General features: G+C 39.2%; 1 protein-coding gene across 1 annotated transcript; it reads left to right on the top strand.

The window, feature by feature from the left end:
- Positions 1-6,211: 6,211 nt before the first annotated feature.
- Positions 6,212-9,192, top strand: LOC131155141 (uncharacterized). Its single transcript, XM_058108110.1, has 3 exons — positions 6,212-6,336; positions 6,624-6,769; positions 9,146-9,192. The coding sequence occupies exons 1-3, from the start codon at positions 6,212-6,214 to the stop codon at positions 9,190-9,192; spliced, it is 318 nt and encodes a 105-aa protein (XP_057964093.1).
- Positions 9,193-14,765: the final 5,573 nt, after the last annotated feature.

Raw genomic sequence — 14,765 nt, 5'->3', positions numbered from 1 at the left:
TTTTGGAGAAGATATTTTGAAATGATATATTTTGAGATATTTATATATAAATATCTTTATTTTGATTACTTAAAGGCTAAGTTAGCTTTTTCTTTATAAACTCTCTCTCTCTCTCTCTCTCTCTCTCTCTCTCTCTCTCTCTCTCTAAGATTCCGGTCCGTGTGTTGCTGGAATCGACGATCTGATGTCGCTACGTGGTAAGGGTCGATTTTTGCTTTTGGTCCATTAGATCTGTAGTATACGAGATTATATTGAAGTTGTAACGACCTGCTAGATTTGCTACATAACCAATCTTGTTAAATACCTTGATACCAATAACTAATGGTATAGCAAAGTCGACCTGAACCCATTGGTAACGGGGACACACCTGTCATACACAGCGAACACCTAAGCAACAGTAAACATAAATTCCATACAAAATATACAATACTAGAGTTTATAAAAATCTTACTATGTCTAAAATATAGGTATACAATCCTCACAACCTCACAAGACAAAACTAGAAATATACACCAAGAACTAGCTCATCCTAGCTAAAAAATTCACCCTCCTAGCAGGGTAGTAAAAACTGCCTCTATTAGCGCAGAGCTTGGTCCGCCTGTCTATTTGGGTTTCCTGAAATAATTTTAAGCTTGGGTGAGACACCTCTCAGTAAGGGAAATAAACTAAATACAGTTATGTGGCAACATGAATATTTTCGTATTATAATAAATAAACAATACGTGATACATGCCTGGTAAAAATTGTAGCATAATCACTGAGTAATAGATATATAATCATCGGCATATTAAATCATACTAACTTTTGGTTATTATAAAATTGTCTGTTATAACTAATAATACTGAAATATACCCAAAATGGATAGCTAGCTAATGTAATATATTACCCCCATGACGGGTACGATGGGCTATAATTGATAATACTCAAAATATGTCTATAAGTAAGATAGGCCCGCCCCACCCCTGGTCCGGACTGCCAGGGGGACGTCTACAACGCTACACTGAAACCACATTGACTATCCATCTCCCACCCCCTTTATTGGCAGGGGTGGCAGCACAAGTTTGAACTGAATTGAATAGTTACGGTATCGTGCCCTGAATACTGATCTAAAACTATCATTCAAGTTCTGATAACATATAGTACATATACATACACTGGTTTTACATGAAAACTAGATTGATAGCATTTCTTTGAAGACATATCATAGTAAACACAACCTTGTGCCGGATGATGTACATAATTATGGCCTTGCATTGGCTATCAATCACGGAATTGTGCCATACATATTATGCATACTGATCCGAATAAATAAATGTTGAAATCATAATTTCCTGTAATATCTCTGATTTTTCTGAAAATAACTGTAAATATGCCTCTATTATAAATCTGACTTGGCACAATACAATATACGTGAAACAATATTCATGCCACACAAACTGAATAAAATCATGAATTCTGTTCTGAAATCACATTTCCTAACATTCTACATTAAAAACATATTCCTGTGTAACAACAATATTTTTCCAAATATACTCATATATAATACATGCTTTTTGAAAATTAATCTGTTATTAAATAATAATAATTTTCATGAAAAATTACTGCTTTAGTTTACTCCCTTACCTGACCACTGGAAAGCCCTAAAAATAACTAGTCCTGCATCCACTGGGTTCTTAGCTGAACACCCAAAAAAAAAGAAAATTTACAAATAGAACTTCAGTATTTTTCCAAATACTACTTTTCTACAACTCAAGAAATACCAAATATCCATTAAAAAGCCTAGGAAAACCAATTTACCCTGAATCTGGAATGGTATCCAAGTTAGTCCTACCAACGATCTACTCAAGAAAAAATGAAAAGAAACTTCCCAAGAGTAGCGTGGCAGCTTCAAATTGTCGAACTGGTGGAAAACTGGCCTGGATTTCTAGAGAGAAGAGAAGGAAACTGCATAGGAGAGAGAGAGAGAGAGAGAGAGAGAGAGAGAGAGAGAGAAAGAGAGAGAGAACTTCTCTAGCAGAAAGGGTCATTTTGGCCTTAAATAGAATGCTTAGCCACGTGTCTTCATCGATGAGACACGTCACTTCGTTGACGAGGCCATTCAGGAATTTCATCGATGAACACTTACCCTTCGTTGACAAATTTCAGGTCAAAAAGTAGTCTTCTCGGTATCTTCTCGTTGACGAGATACGTGTCCCCATTGATGAGCCCAAGAAGCCCATTCGTCGATGATCGCGCTACGTTCGTCGACGAGACCATGCTAAATTTCAAATTTACAATTCCTTCTTCTCTCCTCCTATTATTTAATTAATATAATTCACCGGGTCTCTACAGAAGTGTTGTTTTTCGAGTATTAGGTTTAAGGTTCAGAAAGTTACGGCTTGAGTTCATGAAAATCGAGATAAGGGTTGATTTTTGCTTTTGGTCTGGTAGATTTGTAGTATACGAGATTATACTAAAGTGTTGTTCTTTGAGTATTAGGTTTTGGGGTTTTCGTGCCGTTGTTTTGAACCGTTTAGGTTTGGGGTTAGGAAAGTTAGGGCTTGAGTTCCTGGTCATTTCGGATTCCAATTCACATGCTAGTAAGGGGGTTATGTTAATACAATGATTTGCACAATATGAATTGATTGAAATGTTGAAATAATCCTTAGATATCAAGTTATGGCGGTTTTAGGGTTTCTGGGCCTTAGTTTGGTAAATCGGCTTATTTTCAAAACCAATTGGTCAAATTCAAATGTTATATTTTTAGAATATTGTACTTGTCATTCTGGAACTTTTCACTGATTGGAAATGTTGTTTTCATTGTTTTAAAACTAGTACTGTGATATTAATTGGTTATATTTACTTTCGGGTTGTTTTCGAATGTGGAATACAATGTCGCAGGTGTTGATGTTGTGAAATAATGGAACTGTTGTGAAAATGCAGGAAGTTTATTTGACAGATACGGGCTAGATTTCACTTAATGATGTGTTTGTGAAATGATTTAAAAAGAGCATTTAAATTGCTTAAATTGCAGGATATACTTTTGGAACCCTAGGGACTGATAGTGTAGACACGGATCCGTTGCCAGTGAGGGCACCATACTTTTTATCTATATGAATCCAGGCTGTATTGAGATAGTAAGGGTGGTCTTAGTGTGAGTTTTCCTCTTGATCGTGTACCCAGGCTGTGTTAAGACAGTGGGGGCAGTCAACTCTGATTGTGGGGATTTATACATGGTATAGAGTTTGAGGGCATGTTCTATCCTGCATATCTGTACATTTATGTAATTATTGTTATATAGTATGGGGCTGTTCATATGATGAAAATGGGCTACATACTTTACAATTACAGAGATGATGAATATATGTGTTTATGTTTTTGTTAAACACTTAAAACATGATGTCCACACACTGTTATTAGCTTAATCGTCCCTTACTGAGAGGTGTCTCACCCTATCATACAAACTGTCTTTTTAGGTCCTTATCGAGGTTGAGATTAGGAAGGATTGAGGCAGGGTAGCAATCTATTTTTGAGTGAGCATCTCCGCAAGCTCAATTTTGTAGGTTACGTTATAGGTTTTCAGAACTTGTAAAATCTTGTAAGACTCGAGGATGCGTCAAGTATCATACAATATTGTTTATGGATGTTGGAATAGTTGTATGTATCTATCAGGCAGTTAGAACTCTGGAAGAAGTTTGATGAATGTTTATGTTTTTTGCTGCGTATATATCTATTGAGAAGTATATCAGGTACACAAACGTCACTATAGTAACACTCGGGCCGCAAGTTGGGACCGTGGTGTTACAGGTGGTATTAGAGCCTAGGTTTGCTGGGTTCTGCAGACTTTGACGGTCAGTGAGTAAATTACTAGAGTATTGGTTGTAATGAGTTAGAGTTAGAGAGTTAGTCAAGTTTAGTCTAGAGGCTTGGAGGTGGGATTTCCTTTGATGGTCTTCTATGCTTTTCTGGGAATGACAATTTCTAGAAAACCATGGTAAATCCATCGATGGTTTCATTTCTAGGTTGAGGGACTTGACTCAGATGTCGAGATGAGAGGTTAGACGGTCTAGTGTATATGGGTTGTCGGTGTCTCGAATACGTGTTGTTTAATCTTCTTGTTCCATATTTGTATTTATTGTGTTAAATATGGAATGATTAAGTTGGCTTTTACCTATGTCCAGGATGGAACCCAGAGGGAAGGGGATTATGGTAGGAGGAAATAATCACCTAGATGCCTCTAGTGAGGATGAGGTTGAGGCTCTTGTGTTTCTCCATGATATAGCAAGGCAGACCAGGAAGGAAACCAAGAGGGTTTCTAGGGAGTAGGATCAAATAGTTGCAGATAGAGGCTGCACGTACCAATAGTTCTCCAGGACGAATCCGTTGGCATTTCCGGGAGGGCTGAGCTCGATTGCGGCAGAGGATTGGTTACAAGAGATGGAGGATCTGCTAGAGGTTTCTGAGTGCACAGAGGAAAAAAAGGTTAAATATGCCGTCCTCAAGCTATTGGGGTAGGATAAGAGATCCTAGCGATAAACTAGGCTAGTTGAGGAGCAACGCCCAGGTCATGTGTTGACTCCCTGGAGTTGCTTCAGGGAGGTGTTCTTCGCACGATACTTGTCTATTGCCACCCATGAGGCGAAGTCTGAGGTGTTCCTCCACTTGACTTAAAGATCGATGCCGAGGTTGCAGTATGCGACTAGGTTCATAGAATTATCTCGATTTGCACTTCACATGGTTTTAGATGAGCCAAAGAAGGCTCGTATGGTTGAGAGGGGCTTGAAGTAGGCTATACACGTGCAGGTGGTAGCGTTGATGGTGCAGGGCTTTTACGATCTTGTGGATAGAGCCATGGTGACTGAAATCAGCATCCAGGGGGGGAAGAGAGAGGAGAATTAGAAGAAGAGGCTGTTTTCCCCAGAATTTGAAGTCAGGCTCTAGCAAGAGTTATTGGAAGAAGTCCGGTGGTCCTTCGGGCCAACAATAGCAGCAATCGGGATCTTAGGCTTCCCAGGGGAGTTTGGAGACCCCAATGTGTCCCAAGTGCTAGAATCAGCATTGGGGGGAGCGCAAGTCTCGATTCATGGGCTGCTACAGGTTCGGGGAGTTAGGGCATCAGATACGACATTGTCGAGCTACAGTGACTCTCCCTTTCGCACATGCTCAGAACCTCGGTGGTAACCAGGAACCTCAAGGTGGTCACCAAGGAGGCACCGCTCAGGCTAAGGTGTACTCGATGATGCCGGGTGATACAGAGATCACTGGTAATGTGGTGACAAGTACCATTTACAGCTTATCATATAATGTTGTAGTTATTTTTTATTCGGGTGCAGCCCACCCCTTTATATCTCAAGAATATTTTAAACAGTGTGGAGTGGAAGCTTAACCGTCAGAGGTCGATTTAGGTGTGGATACACCATCAAGGTTAGTGGTAGTATGCAGTAGAGTGGTCAGGGATTACTTGATGGAGATTTAGGGAAGGAGGCTGTCTGGCAGTCTAATCATGTTTGATATGCATGGGTTATATATAATCCTAGGGATGGATGGGCTGGAATCTAGTTTGTCAAGCATTGACTGGCATAGGAAGGAAGTAGTGTTCAGGCCTCCCGGAGAGCAAGAATTTCTATTTGTTGGGTCATGCGTGCATTTTGCACCACAGATCCTCTCGACGATGCAGGCAAGACAGCTGCTTCTTGAGGGTTGTCAGCGATACCTGACGAGTGTGAAAGAATCACCTAAGGAGGGATTGAAGTTGGAGGATATCCCAATGATAAGGGAGTTCTCCGATTTCTTTCCTGAAGACTTTCCAAAGTTGCCTCCAGACAGGGAAGTGGAATTTTCTATTGAGTTAGCACTAATGATGGCACCAATCTCCAAGGCACCTTACAGGATGGGTCTAAATGAGTTGAAAGAGCTAAAGGAGCAGTTGCAGGAACTTTTGGACAAGGGTTTCATCAAGCCCAGCGTGTCACCCTGGGGTGTGCCATTGTTGTTTATGAAAAAGAAGGATGGGTCGATAAGGATGTGCATCGATTACCGGAAGATCAATAAGGTGTCCGTGAAGAACAGATATCCATTGCCTCAGATTGAGGACTTGTTTGACCAGTTGTAGGACACTCAGGACCTTTTGAAGATCGATCTGCGGTTTGGGTATCACCAGCTCAAGGTGAAAGTAGAGGATGTATCGAAAACTGCTTTTCGAACCCAGTATAGCCGTTACGAGTTTTTTGTTATGCCGTTTGGTTTGATGAATGCACCTACAGCATTTGGGGACTTGATGAACAAGGTGTTCCACAAGTACTTGGATAAATTCGTGGTGGTGTTCATCGATGACGTCTTGGTGTATTCAAGAGTCCTGTAAAGCATGATGCTCATCTTAGAGTAGTCCTTTAGGTACTTAGAGAGAACGAATTATTCGCTAAATTCAAGAAATGCAAATTCTAGCTCGAGAAAGTTGCATTTCTAGGGCACATGGTGTCCAAGGAGGGCATTTCAGTTGACCTAGGTAAAGTTGAGGTGGTAGTTAACTAGGCGAGACCAAGGAAAGTGTATGAGATTCATAGTTTCTTAGGTCTGGCCGAGTATTATCGTCGGTTCATCGAGGGCTTTTCTAAGCTGTTGGGCCCTTTGACACAACTTGACAGGAAGGGTAGCAGGTTTTCGTGGACTGGAGACTGCGAGCAGAGTTTCCAAGAGTTGAAGCAATGCTTGGTCACGACTCTAGTGTTGACCATTTCATCAGGGGATGGTGGCTTCGTGATCTACAATGATGCATCCTTGAAGGGAATAGGTTTTTTTTTGAAGCAATAGGGTAAAGTAGTTGCCTACATTTATCATCAGCTCAAGGAGTACAAGAAGAATTACCCTACGCATGATTTGGAGCTGGTAGCAATTGTGTTTGCTCTAAAGATCTGGCAGCACTATCTATATCGTGAGAAGTGCGAGATCTTTACCGATCATAAGAGTCTCAAATACTTCTTCACCCAAAAGGAGTTAAATATGAGGCAACGTAGGTGCCTCAAACTGATCAAAGACTACAACTATACCATTAGCTATCACCTTAAAAAAGTTAATATGGCAGCTGATGCGCTGAGTCGGAAGTTAGTGGAGGCATCGATTTCGACAATTGTGGGGTAGCATCATATTAGGATGGAACTAGAGAGATTGAGGGTAGAGTTGGTGGATAGGGTTTGTAACGACCTGCTATTTAACTTGGTTTTTTTTTTTTTTTTATATACTATAACCTTTATAATGCACTGATACCAAATTGGATTAAACCCAACCACCAACCTAAGTAGCGCAAAGCGGAAATCAAATAAACATAACCATACATAATTATATACAATACCAGAGTGCTAAAATGTTTCCCAAAATATACATGTATGACTGTTTCCCAAAATACCCTTAACTAACTAGGGCTATACAGAAATACTCCAAAAACATACTCACTCTCTACTGACAGGGCAATACTGAAGCCCCTCTATCTACGAGCCTGGTTTGCTCGCCTACCTGGATCACCTGAAAATGGTTAAAAGTAATGGGATGAGCCTGAGCCAACACTCAGTAAGATAAAATATACTATTACTAGTGTGTGGCAATTGAGTTACAATACTGTGAAAATCTATTACTGTATAATCACGTATCACTGAATCTGTAACTATAATACCAGAAATATAAACCATCACTTTTTTTTTTCCTATTGCTTAACATATATGTACTTTAGGTTTCTACTCGAAATACTTCTAATATATATATATATTGTCTTTGTAAATTTGTATAATCATAATAATAACTGAAAATTTTCATGTGGATAACTGTGTGTCATGATTTAACCCCTTATGACAGGGTTGTGCGGCCCGTAGGCGAGATCTACCCTGGCTGGCTGACAAGGGTAAACCACCATACTCCCTTAGTCAGATCGGCCACTCCTCAACCCATATCTGATGGGGAGCCTGTCCAAGTCTGGGCACAATCGACCTACTACCATGTATTATCTAAATAGGTGGTTGCACTCTGAACTGAATATCTGTAGCTACGGTACCGTGCTCTATAAACTGTATGGTCCAACAGGGTCTAATACTATATAATACATCTTTATATACAACTATCTGATTTACCATGATTCTGAAATAACTGTATTAACCATGACAATGCAATAAACTGTAAAGTGTCAACTGTATTTTTGAACTGAACTATAATCTGTAAGTCATGGTACTAAAACTGTATAATCATGGTATTCTGTAATTACTATAAAACATATCCACTGGCTGTATATTTTGTAAAACATACCCTAAAAATACTATAAAACATACTTCTGTACTATTTTCATATTCTCAAGCCGCACAATAATTTAATACATAATATTCATAATTAATAAACTGTATAATGTCCTGCTGTGAATAATAACTTTGTAAAAATATACATTTCATACTGGAAATCATTTTAGAACTATTTAGCATAGCATATTTCCCTTACCTGAATTTTGTTAAAATCCCCATACTAAGACGGGTCCTACACCAGTAGGATTCTCCCCTCAACACCCTAAAAACCATATTTCTCATAGCAAACCATCACTATTTCTACGTCTATAGCATTTCTTACAACTGCTGGAAAGTCAAATTTTGAATAAAGGACCATACCCTGGATTTGGGATGAATTCCAACTTCATCCCACCAATGATCCGCTTCGGCAAACTTGTAAAGAACTTGGCTGGAGTGTCGTGGTGGCCTCAGATTGTCGATTCGGTGACTAATGGGGCCAAAATTGGAAAGGAAACCGTAGGGGAGGAAGAAAGGGTTTCTCAGCTGAAATTTTCTGCGTAAAATCTGAATTTAGCACTATTATACTGCGGGCTTCGTCGACGAGCCATGTCATTTCGTTGACGAATCCTTCAGTAATTTCGTCGATGGACCCTACCTCCTCGTCAATGAATTCCATACTGCCTAAACCCCCCTAGTATTTTCTCGTCGACGAAGCTCGCCTTCGTCAACGAGGTCCTATTTTGCCTTCGTTGACAAATACCCTGTATTCGTTGACGAGGCCCTGATAAATTTATTGGGGTATTTTTCCCAAAGTGCGACGCGTTTGTCGATGAAATCTATTGCCTCCTTCTAATTCTGTTTCCATTTCTCTCCCTCTTTATTATTTAAATACCATTATTCTTCAGGTTGTTACAAGGATCTCCAGGCCTTCATTGCTGGGTTGGTGGTTTAGCTGACCTTACGAGAATGAATCAAAGCTGCTCAATTGAACAACGCAGAGTTGGTAAAGAGTGTGGAGAAACTGTGCTAGCTTTACTGTGATCCCAAGAGGGGGGGGTGAATTGATATTTTTAAAATCTTTGCCCTAGGTATTCCTCCTAACAGCAGTATGTTCACAATCCTATGGTCAATCTAGTGCGAGTAATATCAGAAATTCAATAAAGCAGTTTAATTAATTACACAAGCATCAGAAAGAAGTAAAGAGAAGGGTGACACACAAATATGTTATCAAGGTTCGGCCAACTGCCTACGTCCCCGCCTTAGCTAACGAGCACAAGGATTATCACAATAACTTGCTCACTTAAATGGGTGGAGTAGCACCTATACAAACCACGTCAATTAGCACAAGGAGGACCTTAACCTTTACACCAATCCTTACCGGGCTGAATTACCGCCCCCTCAGGCCACGCTAGGAATCACTCAGATATACAATCAAATGGTACAATATAAGGGTGCTTTCATGTAAAGCAGATCTGTACCCAAATGCATTCAATCACATACACAACAGATGATTTAAAATATAAGCTCAATGTGGTCTAAATATTTCAACTCTCAAATATGTTTTCTATCAGTGTAATGCGTACGTGAGAGTGTCAAAAAGCAATCTTTGTATTTCAAGATATTCAATCAAACGTGCTCACACAGAATATCAAGCAAGCCTCAAGAGTATCGATCAACAAAATATCTCAATCACATAAATATGTATATGCTTGGACTTGCAAAATATATATGATCTTTGTTTTCAGCAAAAATATATGAGTAAATAAATATTGCAATAAAGATGTTTCACCTCAAAAACAAATATCTCCTCAAATGGTTTTCAAAATAAAGAGCAATAGATATTTGTTAATGATTTTGAAAATATTTCGCAACCAAAAGCAAATATGAGCTTCTTAAGATGTTGCAACGAATATGTAATCTCAAAAGATCTAGTAAAGTCTTCTTAGGATGAACTTATTAGCAAAGTCCCCTAAGAATTCTTTTGGTTTGGCTCTCAATAAAAATGGATCAATCTCACAACCAAGAGAGAGCAAACCTTCAAATGAACACACTCAATACACTTACAAATGATACAAAGAAGTGGCGAAGGTAAGTTTGAGTGGATTTGGAAATAGTATAAGCAGTAGGAAGTATATAGCTTGAAAGAGAAATTTGGATATTTGTTTTTGCTAATCAATGTTTAAATCTACCAAATGAAAGAGTATATATAGATATACCAGAATTTTTTACCATTGGGGACCTTTTAGGGATTGTTAGAAAAGTTTAATGACGTTTAAAACATTTTAACCCTATTTAAAAATATTAACTGCGGTAAAAAATTTAGGGCAACCCGAGAGGTCCGATTGACCAGAAATGTTTCGGTCGACCAGGTCTCATATGATTGGGTCGACCAGGGGGATTTTGAACTAAAGGCTCGGTCGAAAAGGAGAAGGAGATTTTTCAAATCTCTGAGGTTTGGTCAACCGGGCCATTTTGAACTGGCTGGTTCGGTCGACCAGACCGTTGGGATTTCTCCCGAGGACCCTCAGTCGACCAGGTAGTTGGAGTACAAAAGTGGTTTGGTCGACCAGATGGTTAAAATGTTGACCCATGGAGGTTTCGATCGACCGGGGCTTTTTGAACTACCAGGTTCGGTCGACCATGGCCTTGGTCAATTGTTGACCCAGGCTTGGTTCGGTCGACCGGGGCAGAATGAAATTCCTGGTTCGGTCGATCGAAAGTGCACAAAGTGTGCATTTCGGTCCAGTTTTAATGCACAAAAATCCTATTTAAGTGTCTTACAAATATAAGTGCAAATGTGTGTGTCCTAGGGTCACTTGGGGTCCAAAATTAAGACACCGAAAAAGTCCGGTGTCGGTCGACCTCGGTAAACCCTAAGGTCTTGCTACGATCACTTTTAGTTTGTACTTGGTTTGAGCTCACAAAATAAACCATGCATGTGTTATGTGTGCTTATTACAAACCAAATATCCTAATTACTATTATAGACAAATTTCACTACTAAATATTACAATTGAGAACATAAATTTGTCTTCAAAATTTAAGCTTTTACGTGCCATCAATGTGTCTACTAATATAAACCTGCACATGAACTAGATATTTATTAAATACAGGAGTATTTGTCATTATCAAAACCAAGTGTGACCTATAAGGTCAACAAACTGCATAGCGAACCAAATTTAGAATTTAATGTCTCTGAGGATGGAGTTCTTAGATTCCACACCAGGTTGTTTGTACTAGACGACGCAGAGATAAAGAGGATGATTTTGGAGAAGGCTTATTGCTCTCTCTATACTATTCATCCAATGAGCATAAAAATGTATAAAGATCTATGAGAATTGTTTTGGTGGAGTAATCTGAAGAGGGAAGTGGCCGAGTTTGTTGGGCAATGCCCTACATGCCAACAGGTGAAGGCTGAGCATCGGAGACTAGTAGGACCATCACAACCGCTTGACATTCCCAAGTGGAAGTGGGAACACATCTCAATGGATTTTGTTTCGGGGTTACCTTTAGCGGTGTACAGACATAATGCTATCTGGGTGGTGGTGGATTGGCTGACGAAGACAGTACACTTCATTCCAATCAGATTCAGTTATTCTATGAATAGGATGGCAGAGTTGTATGTACACGAGGTAGTATGGCTCTATGGCATCTCGATGTCTATCATTTCAAATCAAGACCCACGTTTCACATCTCGGTTCTAGGAGGGGTTGCAGGATGCCTTGGGGTCATAACTCACGTTCTGCATGTCGCTTCACCCACAAACGAATAGGCAATCTGAAAGGAAGATTCAGATTTTGGAGCATATGTTGCGGGCATGCGTATTGGATTTTGGTAACAGTTGGATCTGGTATCTCCCGCTCATAGAATTTGCTTATAACAATAGTTTCCAAGCCAGTATTGAGATAGCACCATATGAGACCTTGTATGGTCATCGGTGTCAAACTCCATTGTACTAGGATGAGGTAGGTGAGCGACAGATTTTGGGACCGAAGTTGGTTTAGTAGACCTCTGCGAAGGTCGAGCTTATCAGAGAAAGGATTAGATCAGCTCAAAGTCAGCAGAAGATTTATACCCATACTCACCGACGAAAACTGAAATTTGATATTTGAAGATATGGTATTTCTGAGGGTTGCTCATATGAAACGAGTGATGAGGTTCGGGAGGAAGAGCAAGTTGAGTCTTCCGTACATTGGGTTGTTCAAGATCCTGGAGAGGATAGGTCCAATTGCTTATCGAGTAGCCTAACTGCCTACTTTATCTAGGGTACATGATGTGTTTCACGTGTCGGTGCTGAGGAAGTACATTCTAGGTCTGTCGCACGTGATCAGTTGTGAGTCCTTAGAGATCAGTGAAGTGCTAGCTTATAGTGAGGTACCAGTTTAGCTTTTGGATTAGAAGATACGGAAGCTGCATACCAAAGAGACACCATTGGAAAATGTGCTATGGTGTAACCACGCAGTTGAGGACGCATCTTGGGAATTAGAGACTGAGATTCGTCAGAAGTATCCTCAACTATTTAGAGTTGTTCAAAGTTAGACAAGTAACGTAGATATGTGAGTGTATCCCTTTTTGCTTATGGTAATGGTATGTGGATTGTCTCTGGGAGAGTTTGTATATGTAATGTGACCTTACGAGACTATTGTATGTAACCACGATATTCCTCCACCATAAATAAGGGTAGGTAATAAATTTGGGATGGGGCTGCTATGTTGGTTACCACCGGCTCTTCCTAGAGATAGAGCTGTTAGAGTTCAGACGATGTGATAGGAATAGATAGCAAATTTCGAGGATGAAATTTTATGAGGGGAGATTGTAGTAACCCGATCAATATATATATATATATATATATATATAATAAATAAAGAGCTATTTTGGAGGATATATTTTGGAGAAGATATTTGAAAGGAGATATTTTAAGATATTTATATATAAATATCTTGGAGGAGATATTTATTTTGATTACTTAAAGACTAAGTTAGTTTTTTCTTTATAAACTCTCTCACTTTCTCTCTCTCTCTCTCTCTCTCTCTCTCTCTCTCTCTCTCTCTCTCTCTCTCCCTCTCTCTCTCTCTCTCTCTCTCTCTCTTAAAACACGAACTCCCACTCTCTCTCTCTAAGATTCTGGGCTATGTGTTGCCGGAATCAACGATCTGACGTCGCTACGTGGATCAGGGAAGGAATCTCTACAGGTTCTATGAATCAAAAATTCATTTCGAAGATTTCCGAGTTTTTTTCGAAAATCGAGGTAAGGTTCAATTTTTGCTTTTGATCTGGTAGATCTGCAGTATACGAGATTATACTGATGTTTTGTTCTTCAAGTATTAGGTTTCAGGGTTTTCGTGCCGTCATTTTGAACCATTTAGGTTCGGGGTTCGAAAAGCTAGGGCTTGAGTTCCGGATCATTTCGGACTCCAATTCACACGCAAGTAAGGGGGTTATGTTAATACAGTGACTTACACAATATGAATTGATTTAAATGTTGAAATAACTTTTAGATATTGAGTTACGAAGGTTTTAGGGTTTCTAGGCCTCGTTTTAGTAAATCGGCTTATTTTCAAAGCCAATCGGTCAAATTCAAATGTTATATTTTTAGAATATTGTACTCGTCATTCTAGACCTTTTCACCGGTTGGCAATGTTGTTTCATTGTTTAAAACTCGTATTGTGATATTAATTGTTTATATTTATTTTTGGGTTGTTTTCGAATGTGGAAACTTGTGTGGCATGTGTTGATGTTGTGAAATACTGGAACTGTTGTGAAAATGCAAGAAGTTTATTTGACGGCTACGGGCCGAATTTCATGCAATGATGTGTTTATGAAATGATTTCAAAAGAGTGTTTAAATTGCTTAAATTGCAGGATATGCTTTAGGAACCCTGGGGACTAATAGTGTAGGCACGGATCCGTTGCCAGTGAGGGCACCATACTTTTGATCTATAAGAACCCAAGTTGTATTGATACAGTAGGCACAGTCTTAGTGTGAGTTTGCCTCTTGATCGTGTACCCAGGCTGTATTGAGACAGTAGGGGCGGTCAACCCCGATTGTGGGGATTTATACATGGTATAGAGTTCGAGGGCATGTTTTGTGAAATAGATAAAACTAATTATTAAAGTGTCAAAGAATTTGCTCCCTTGTTTTTTTGTGAAAATAGGGATAGAGAGATCTAATTATTAAAGTTCCCAAGTATTAAGACATTGTGGTTAATTGATATGTAATTTGCAATATGATCATTTGTAGAAGCTACTAAGTTACTATGCTGGTAGGAATTAGGAACTAAAAGAAAATATCCAACAGGACCGACACGTTCTCAGCTGTCTAAATAATTTAATAGGTTTATTTTTTTTTAAATTATGAAACATTCTAAAAAATCAAAATGGCCAATAGATTCTCAACAAATCTTCTGAAAAATAATTGTTAAATATTTAGAAAATCGATTAAAAATCATAACCGAATAGCCGAATGTTCGGTTCTCCATGGGATACTACTTTTGAATCAGTTTCGATTCGTGAATTGCACAAATTGC

This window comes from Malania oleifera, chromosome 1 (assembly GCF_029873635.1).
Source record: "Malania oleifera isolate guangnan ecotype guangnan chromosome 1, ASM2987363v1, whole genome shotgun sequence".
In the NCBI taxonomy this organism is placed as follows: Eukaryota; Viridiplantae; Streptophyta; class Magnoliopsida; order Santalales; family Ximeniaceae; genus Malania; species Malania oleifera.
The sequence above is the reverse complement of the archived record's forward strand: the minus strand, read 5'-3'. Positions and strand labels throughout refer to the sequence as shown.